This window comes from Cheilinus undulatus, linkage group 7 (genome assembly GCF_018320785.1).
Source record: "Cheilinus undulatus linkage group 7, ASM1832078v1, whole genome shotgun sequence".
NCBI lineage: Eukaryota > Metazoa > Chordata > Actinopteri > Labriformes > Labridae > Cheilinus > Cheilinus undulatus.
This window is the reverse complement of record NC_054871.1, coordinates 44991673-45001936: the sequence shown is the minus strand read 5'-3', so window position 1 is coordinate 45001936 and position 10264 is coordinate 44991673. Positions and strand designations below refer to the sequence as shown.

The 10264-nt window shown below is 36.1% G+C and overlaps 1 protein-coding gene across 1 annotated transcript in view; it reads left to right on the top strand.

Annotated features, from left to right (window-relative positions):
- The first annotated feature begins 223 nt into the window (after window positions 1–223).
- LOC121511709 (desmoglein-2-like) overlaps window positions 224–10264 on the top strand; it is a 32972-nt gene continuing 22931 nt past the window's right edge. Inside the window, exons 1-3 of the mRNA XM_041790472.1 lie at window positions 224–317; window positions 8286–8414; window positions 9075–9230. Coding sequence (XP_041646406.1) covers window positions 282–317; window positions 8286–8414; window positions 9075–9230 — 321 coding nt within the window. The 5' untranslated portion in view covers window positions 224–281. The remainder of the gene's footprint in view (window positions 318–8285; window positions 8415–9074; window positions 9231–10264) is intronic.

Genomic DNA, 10264 nt, shown 5'->3' with positions numbered 1-10264 from the left:
TGTCAGGGGCAGGTGCTCCTAGCTCCTCCTCATCTTGTACATGGACTAAAGTAGGCTGCAGATGTAAGCTAACCTGTCTCATACCTTTTTGCCTCTCACAAAGTCTACACAACGCTGTGCCCCCTCCCCCTCCCCTGAGGGGTGTGTAAGTTGCTCCCTATAGTAGAGCATTCCTCCTCCTCTTTCATAAGCTTCCTCTTTCCTCCTTTACTTCACTGTTTATTCTGGAGCTCTATTGGCTCACTTGTCTCAGACAGGCCTACTGGAACTTTTCTGCAGGGATGGATCAGTGCATGGTGCTACTTTGTCTGTTTGTGGTAAGTAGCTAATGGAAGCCCTGTCCTGAATGTTTCTGTTTTTATTTTGGTACAGTTGAGTGTTAAATACTTTCAGTTCCATCTGCTACCGTATTTCCTGTCAGTGCTTGTCTAAATAATGTCAGAAGTAGGTAAAATTCAACGCTCCTTGGTAAATTGTGCTTGAGCACAGTGATAGATTATCTGTTTCCTCCCTCACACCTTACCTTACAATTACCTGGCTGCTATGACAACACAGATGTAGTAAATGACGTAAGAGTTTTACTTTGTGACAGTGCTTTTAGTTTAGTTTTGATGAGTTTTAGTCAGAGGTGGTAAGATTGCAGGACTGTTGTAGTCTTATGAGATCTTAAAAAAGTGTTTTTAAGTGTATAGGGTGATCTCTAAAATGTGTTACAGTACAAAAAGGCATCGTTTGCCTGTAAACTGTATTATTGTGCTGCTTTTAGACCTTATTTGAATATATGAATATGCTGGTATTTTGTGATAAGGCCTCAAATGTTTTAATGTGTTAGGTGGGATAAGTCCTTAAGGATTTCTTTTGTCCCACTGTGCATTTAATATGTTCATGTATGCCTTCGTGGCATTCTAATCTTTCTTTTGCACGAGTAAAAGAACTGAATATCCTAAAACTACAGCTACTTTGGTTAAAATTGACTTGAGGGGCTCTGGTGTGCAGAGGCTGTAGTCCTCGATGCACCTGTCGACACACTGGTTGCGGGATCAGTTCCCGGTCTTGGCGCTGTTTGGTGCATATCTTCCCCCCACTCTCTCCCCCAGTGTTTCCTGTCTCTCTTCAGCTGTCCCATCTAAACAGGGGCAACACGCCCCCCAAAATAATCTCAATTTAAGTGGAATTAAAAGCACTGGCCAATACATCCATTCAAGTTAAAAGAATCTTATTTAAAGTTTACTTAAAGTACTGAGCAGCTTCAGTGGTGTTATGCAGTAAAACATGATCATTGCTACTTGGCAACAACATGAGAATATCAATCTCCAACCAGGTTTTTCAGGTCAAGTCAAACCTGTCTAATAAAATGAAATGTGACAGGTGTTTTGGGATGTGATGTGGAATCATTCTCTTTCTATGTGCTGATGACCATCATGTGTAACCGAAGCCAACTGGCCGGTTTCATGTTATTGAAAGAAACCCTGTCTGTTGTTTAATTCATTTTTTTTATCTGATTAAATGATGATCTTTAAATGAGATGAAAGACAATACTTCCTCCAAAATATACTAAAGTTAAAGTGAAATGACAGATTTCAAAATGTACTCGAAAAGTAAAAATGCACAAGAAAGATACTCAGTAATGTGAGTAAAGGTGATTTACTTTACACCCCTCATTTGAGTCTCAGTTTTTCTCAGAGATATGGGATACTCTTTAGAGGAAAGACAAAAATAGCTAAAACTAAAATATAAAAACTGTTTTAGTTGACTGAAACTAAAATAAAAGGTGTGCTTTCATACCTGAAATTAACTAGCATAATTGGACAAAGTATCTTCAGTTCTCTTCTTTGACAGTAGCAAACAGACTGACATGTACACCAAAGACTGAGGAGTATAAAAAGGACACTTTAGTCTTTAGATGTATTCAAACATCAAAATTGAATAAATCAAATCAAAAGTGAAGACTTTCATTGAAGGGGTGCTTTTACTCTGATTATTTTTTCAGGCCCTGTAAAAGCTGATTATGTCAGTGAGTCAATGAGTGAGTGAGTCAATACTTGATGGATTAACATGGTAATTTATACTCCATAGTGTTTTAAAACAATAAAGTAACTTTTTATATAATTTAAGGCTTTATGAATGCTACATGTAGGCTGACCTGTTATTACCATGCATCATATGTGGGATTTCTTGTATTTTATTATTACTTGTTAAGACCCTTTTTGCCTTTAAGAAATCCACTTTAGGAGTTCTTCATGCAGAGTGCAGACGTCCCTTCTTTTCTCACTATAGTTTCTTGGATGTGTGTACATTTCTCCATTGCATTGTTGTAACACATACCTCATTATCAACAGATGCAATTCAACTGTAATGCAAAAGCTTCAATTCACAATGGAAAATAATTGGATTACACTGTATTGTGTTACTACCTTCTAAGTAACTGAAATTCTAGTACATCACCGTAAAAAATAACTTTAATTCCTGATTTGAACAGAACAGCTCTTTTGTGCTTACCATTTTAAGGTTACATGTTTAACAGTCTATCAGATAAGTAACATTTTTGATTTAGTCCAACTGAATTAACAGAAAGAAATGTCTTTTTTAAGAAACTGAAATGTAAGTGAACACTGCAAAAAAAAAAAAAAAATCACATTTCTTCATAAAATAGCTGGATAGAGCTGTAAACAGGGATGAGAGAGAGGGAAGAGACGGTGTACATGGGGTGTGACCTAACCACAGGGTCTGAAACACATCTTCAAAGTGTAAAACAAATTTACTTCAACCAAAATATTTCATTATATTAATATTTCATTCATAAAAAGACTTAAATTAGCAAATACTTTAATCTATGAACATTTTACATAAACAAACTAGAAAAGCACTCGGAGAGTGCAGACCTCCGCCATTAGCCCTATCTCCCAATAGTAAAGAATCCTTTAAAAAATCCCCGGATCCAGACGGTGATCTGGATCACTCCCAAAATCTAATCAGTTCTTCCTTATGCCATTTCTGATATTTCCTGAAAATTTCTTCAAAATCCATCCATAACTTTTTGAGTTATGTTGCTACCAAACAAGCAAACAAACTAACTAACAAACCCTGCCGATCACATAACCTCCTTGGCAGAGGTAACTTAAAAAATCTGAAACAAAATTTCAAAGTCTGAAACACTTTCATAAAACCTGAAACACTTTTACAAAGTCTGATATAAAATTATAAGTTCTTAAACATTTTTACAAAACTTGGAACAAATTTAAAAATCTAGATACAAAACTATAAAGTTTCAAACTGTTTTATATCGCCTGAAATAAATTTACCAAGACCAATATAAAATAAAAAACCCTGAAACACTTTTACAAAGCTTGATACTAAATTACAAAATCTGAAACACAAAACCTGAAACACTTTTACATTGTAGGGTTCAAAATGACAAATCCTGAAACACTTTACTTTGATAAAGTTTGACACCATAAACTAAAGTCTGAAACACTTTTGTTAAACCTGAAACAAATTTACAAATTCCAATTCAAAATGAAAATGTCTGGAACATATGTACAACATATGTTTCTTAAATTTGTTCTGAAAATTTCTATTTTAAATATTAGCTTGGTTTTATTTTTAATTTTAGGGTAATTTTTTAATTAAATTAATTTTTTGAAATGTAGAAATGCGTTTGTTACAAGTGTTTTAGGCTTTGTTATTTTGTAATGGACTTTGTGAATGTATTTCAATTTTTTGTGTTTCAGGTTTGTACATTTGTATTGGACTTTGTTAATGGGTTTTGTGAAATGTTTTTTTTTTTGTTTGTTTGTTTTGCTGATGTCAAATTGTTTTGTAAAATGTAAAAATGTATTTGTTTATTTAAATTTTCACCCTTAAATAGCTCTGTTTGAAATGGTATTAGGTTGCATGCTTCAACAGCCTAGCAGATAACATTAGTGGAATTACACATGCCACAGATAGATTTCAGTTTCTTACACAGTGCTGTGTAATCCAGTTACTTTCCATTGTTTTGCATTATAGTTGAATTGTTGATATTTTTTCGTAAAACTGTGATGTGATTGTGATGTGTGACATTTTCAGCCATAAATTAAAGAAAAAACATAAACAGAGATCTTTTAGTACAGACTAGTCTCTATTGTGAGGCAGTCACCATGTTAATCCAAATACTCTTGACTCACTCTATATTTAAAAAAAATAAATCACTAGGAGAAAAAAGCTATTAGCAGACTTAAAATGTAATGTTATTACAAAATGCACAAAAAGTTAAGTTATGCACTCAGCATTTTGTGACATTATTGACCAATTATTACATTTAGAGTTTTTATTACGTTTCTCTTTATACATTATTCATAATCAGTCTGTATGCTACCGTAAACAAGTTAAAGTTTTAGTTATTTAGTTAACTTTATTAACCTTACTGTGGACAAAGACTTCTGTCAGAAACTTTGTATGCACACTAGGAATTAACATATCTTTTTTAAGCTCAAGAGTTTTATTATTTTAGCATATGTCATCACTAATCAAACAGAACAGGAAAAGTCTCTTTGTTTTTGTTGATTTTAAACTACTTTTATATTTGGCCTGTTCCTAATGGTACTCAGCTCCTGCTTCTGTCAGTAAATAATAATCCATGTTGATGAAAGACAGTCAGAAACTGAACTTGTTGAATGATTTGTGCAGGCACCTGTGTGTTCTGTGTGATTTGAAAGTTTCTTTCATGTAAAAGAAATGCAGCCATGCCCTATCTTCTTCTCATCAGACCACTGCTGGCTGTGCTTTGACTAAAATATGAGGCTGAGATAAACTTCTCAGGAATTACAGGGTGGGTCTCCCTCTGACAAGGAACAGCTTAGTGCCTGTCAGACTGATGCCATTACAAAAGATCCTTCACAAGAAGTCAGGTTGTTGAAGTTGTATAACATCAGTAGCATTTCAGAGGACTAAGAGGAAAGAGAACATTACGAAATGATGCCAGCTTGTGCCGAAGGCTGAAAACATGTTTCAGATTGCAAAACCAAAACAGTGTGACTTTGATAAAGAACAGCTTACAAGGGAAATACAAAAAAATTTGTCAAAATGCATCTTTCAAAGCTTTTTTGTAGGGATGCACAATATTATGAGCAGTATTTCAGTAGTTCATATTTACCAACATTATTGGCAGATATGAACGTTTCTGCTGATATTTAGAGCAGATATATCAGCCAAACATAGTGGCAGTATTTATCAAATATGGGCAGTAAATGTACAATTACACCAACAGAAATAGGTGGTTTCATAGGCCAGTGGTTCTCAACCTTTTCAGACCACGCCCCCCAAAATAAATGTGCCAGAGACTGGGGATCCCCACTGTACCTGAGGGTGGTTGAACACAGCCAAACACATTCAAGAATAGTCAGGTGCAGACAAGGCCAGCCAAAAGGGGGATAAAGGGGTGAGCATTCTGGACCCAGGCAAACTGGGAGCCCATGTAGTCATGGTCCAGTTAAGCTGTGATATCCACATTTGATATTTAACCTGAAACATAACCACCCTTATCAAAGAAACACATCTTTTTTATTCAAGTGTGTAAATAGCCTTCTTAAGAATGTAAATCCCTTTTGTTAAAGACTGAATCAAAGGGGGTTAAAAATTGCTAAATGGGTTTATAAAAGAAAAAAAAAAATGTGGAAAAGGTGGTGAAATTGGATTTTAAAAGGAGCAGAAATGGTTTAGAAGTGGCAAAAATTAGATAAAGTGGCAGAAAATAACCAAAAGAATGGCAAAAAAGGGTTAACTGTGACAGAAAAATAGGCAGGAATTGGCAGGAATAGGTTAAACTGGAAAATGAGGCAAATCATACAGTGAAATTTGGTTAAAACGGTCAAAAATGGGTGTAAAAAGGGGTTAAAAAATGGGTGAACAGAGGCAACATTAGGTGTTAAGTGGCAAGAATTGACGTAGAAGTGGCAAAACAGGCAGAAAAAAGTTGTGGAACGGGGTTGAAACTGAAAAAAAAAATGGGTTTGAAGTGTCAAAAATGTGTTAAAATTTGCAAAATTGGTCGCGAAAAGTGATTCAAACGGGTTAAAATTTGGCAAAATTGGTGTAGAGTGACAACAGTGTAACTTAGAAAATTTTCTCCGTTTTTTTAGGGCATCTGAAAACCCCCCTCTCAGTGTCTTGTGACCCCCAACATTGAGAAACACTGTCCTAGGATACCACACACTCAAGGGGCCCATCATGAGCACTGCACATGTTGAATGAAGCCCAAAGAGTAAAACAACTTCCAGACGGTTTTCTTCCCAGTGTTGAACACTGAAGAAGACTACGAGTCGAAACCCGTCTGTTGTGTCTTGCCTAATAAAAACGACCTTTAAAGACATTTTTGAGTGCTGACACTTGCTTTTCTAGTAAGTCTTTTTTCGTCGCGCACCTTGAGGAGTTTATTGTTCAGAGGGTTCTCCCTTTTTGGCTTTCTCATATTTAAAAAATTCTCTACCTATAGATTTTATCAGATTGTCTCCAAATTTTTATGTTCTTATTCTAGACAATCAGAACATCTAAAGTTGTGCCAACCATTCGTTTTCATCATAGGACGGGGCTGTAAATGAGGACCAACATTGTAAAACCTTTTTTTGATTTTTTTTTTTTTGTTTGTTTTTTTAAGGTGTGCATGTATTTAGATTCAAAATAGCTACAGTGCTTCAATCAGTCATTACCAGACTTCACAGGGATGACCCCACATTGCACATGTGCATCAGTATCACTTTGTCACCGCACCCCCTTGTGCCAAGTGAACTTTCTCTTCTTTAAATTTAGATTTTATTTTCCTCAAAAATAACTTCAAATATTTAGCCCCCGCACACCATTCAACCTAGGCTTATGATTTTCAATCTGCTAAAGGATCATCATCAAATCTACAAAAAAACGCCTCCTGCCCAAAATCTGTACAGGAAGTCCTCCAGCTTTATCTCTATTTCAAAATAAGGTGTTTTTGATGGTGCCAAAGGACTTTAACTTGTTGTAACTCTTGAATACATCATTCTGAGGCAACAGTTTTACACTGAATACACCCATATGCAGACATCTCATCATACTGCCCCCTACTGGTATGAGGAAGTGACATGAATGGATCATTTGTGACTGTGCTGAATGTATGAAACTCAGATTCTCCAACTGAAGTCTTCAGTAATTGTCCACAACACTGACATGTTTTATTAAAACACACCTCACTGGCAACGGTGAACATTTTGATATTTTGCCAATTTCACTCTCATATGAAACATGTGACTTACTTCAAATTTCACATGTATGGTTAACTTTATCATTTTGCTTTAGCGTCTCTTCCTTGCAGCAGGAAGTGTCACAATCAGGCCATTTCTTTATTTCTGTCACTGATTTGAATATAGTAAGCTCAGATTTTGATAGAGATGTCCTATTAAAGGAATCCCTACTGCCAATGGCAAGCATTTCAATACCTCACCAGTTTGACAGGAAGTTGCCAAAACTCTCATATGAAACCTGTGTTTTACTTCAAATTTTACATGTATGATCAAGGTCTGCCACTTTACATATTCAGAGGTTATCTTTATCATTTGGCTTTAGCAATTTCTTTATTTCTATCACTGATTTGAATATAGTAAGCTCAGATTTTGGTCTTGAAAACCTCAATTTCTGTGTACAACACTGAAGTCCTATTAAACTAATCCCTACTGCCGATGGCGAGCATTTCAATACTTTACCAGTTTGACAGGAAGTTGCCAAAACTCTCATATGAAAAGTGATTTACTTTAAATTTCACATGTAGGATCAAGGTCTGGCCCTCTACAGATGTAACTGTTAAATTCATGGTTTTGCTTTAGTGCCACCTAAAGTAAGATGCCATTAGCACCTCCAGCATAATACGTCCCATTTTCTTTGTATTTACACAGAAAAAATTGGTCTTGCTCTGATTATCTCTAAATACTATTACAAAGCATCTTTTTTTGTTATAATGCCTCTTATCTTTGACAGGAAGTTCTACCACATATAAATAATGCAATGTGTTCATTAAATCAAATTTAATGAGCGTGCTTTGAGGATCTACATGGTCTCCCAGCCCTGCTGCAGCAAACTGCACAGGTACACTTTATTCCCATACACTGGCTGTTGCCAAGGGCCCTTCAGTGCTGCTTGCAGCACTAGTTGAGGTTTACGCTCTTACTTTACGTACTTTAAAGCTGCATTGTGTGCAGTTTGCGACCATTTGCAGTTTCAACATATATCAAACTTTCATCTTTTTTGTTGCACTGTGAATTAACTCATATTTTGTGTTACAGTTCCAGGTTGTTGCTGTGGTGAAAGGCAGCCATGGAGACAACCTGGCAAGGGAAAAAAGGGAATGGATTCTCCCCACAATTGAACTGATAGAGGGGAAGGATTACACTGATCGGGAAAAGGTTGCAAGGGTAAGTGATGGGTCTATGCCTCACTTTCATTCCACTCTCCATCTCTAAGGCAAAGCTGCTGAAATAAAATGTCAGTTTAAGCAGTTTCAAGTGGGTTATAACCTTTGAAAAGCAGTTCTTTATTTTCAAGATGTCAGGTCCTGATTTTTGTTCCTCCCTGTAGTTTCTGCTGTGGACCAAACATTTTTATCAGGGCTGCACAATTCTTCCTAAGACATATGTTTGGTTTAGACTTGGCTGAACACCAAAATTTTTCTTTCACAAATACAACAGAGATTAATGTGAAGATGTTCAGAGATTCTGCAATTTAAACACATGCACTACATGAAAACAAGGAAGTTGACTGCAATCATCCTCTTTAAATGCTCTTGTTCTATCTTGTGTATCAGTACCCTGCTTAAGCTACAGTTACTCAACCGGTCCAAAAACACTGCTAGAAAATTCAAAGTTTGTCCAAGCTTTAGTTATGTGTTTCTGGCATCAAGTTTTGAGTGCCTGCAATGACAAATGAATGAGACATCAGAGGGTGTTATTGTGACATTTATATGAAACATAGGGCATTGACCAGCTTGAATCTGCAGCAGTCCGTTTATTTTTTGTCTTTCTCTTGCTTCTGTATTTTCTTTTTTAATTTTTCTGCTCTTCTGTTTTGTGTTTCAGATTCGGTCCGATTGGGGTGAAAAAATACCTATTGATTACTCTCTGGAGGGTGTTGGTGTAAACAAGCCTCCCTACCATGTGTTTGATGTAAATAAAGATAATGGATATATTCGTGTGACCAGAATTCTGGACAGAGAGGAAATTGACACTTACCATGTAAGTATTTTTTTCTTGAAGAATAATTTGGTACTTTTCCATCACTTTTTTTGCTTGAAAGGATTTAATAACAACTACTTCTCTTGTGAATTTTGAAATTGTTAAAAGCTATTTGGAACAAATGATATACAGTTATGTTTTTAATAATAGTGAGTAAACTGAGTGAGTAAAGCTCAAAATCCTTGTAATAGCTTTTATTTCCATAAATGCAAAGGCATTTGGGATGCTGCAGATTCTATTCCAAATCAAAAAATGAAGAGAAATGTATCAACCTTTACTGTATAAACTGAAATGTGCTTGAAGATTTGGCTTTCTTGTGAATCACTGAACTAACATTTAGCTGTGTTCCTGAGAACTGCTTCACATCTGTGTTGCATGGAGTCGACCATCTTCTGGCACCTGTGGACAGGTATTCCAGCCCAGGACGACTGGAATACATTCCACAATTCCTCTGCATTTCTTAGTTTTGCCTTTTTTATGTCAACCCACAAGTTTTCTATTGGATCAAGGTCTGGAGATTGGGCTGGCCCTCCATAATGTTAGTCTAAAACATTAGTCTGGTCTGGAACCAAGATGCTGCTGGCTTACTGGTGTGTTTGGGGTCGTTGTCTTGTTGAAACACTCATTTCAGGCCCTGCCCTGTATTTTGAGTTTTACTCCGTAGCGCTTCCGTGTTGCACTGGATGGGGCAGTGCCATGTGACTGCCTCTCATGTAGGGTGCTTCTATGGTGCATTAAGAGAGAGATTTACAAGGGGACAGAACTGAAATAACCGACACAGAAGGTTTATGTCAGTTATTGGCTCTAAATGTCAGTTTTGATTATTTTTCAATTAATCTCCCAGTACTACTCTGTTACTTCCACGTCTTTTGTCTTTTGGTTGCCATTTTAAAGCATTTGAGATCAATTTACCATTTTCTTGCACTTCTTTACAGTCATGGACGAAAGTATTGGCACCCCTGGAATTTTTCCAGAAAATACACCACTTCTCCCAGAAATTGTTGCAATTACAAATGTTTTGGTATACACTTGTT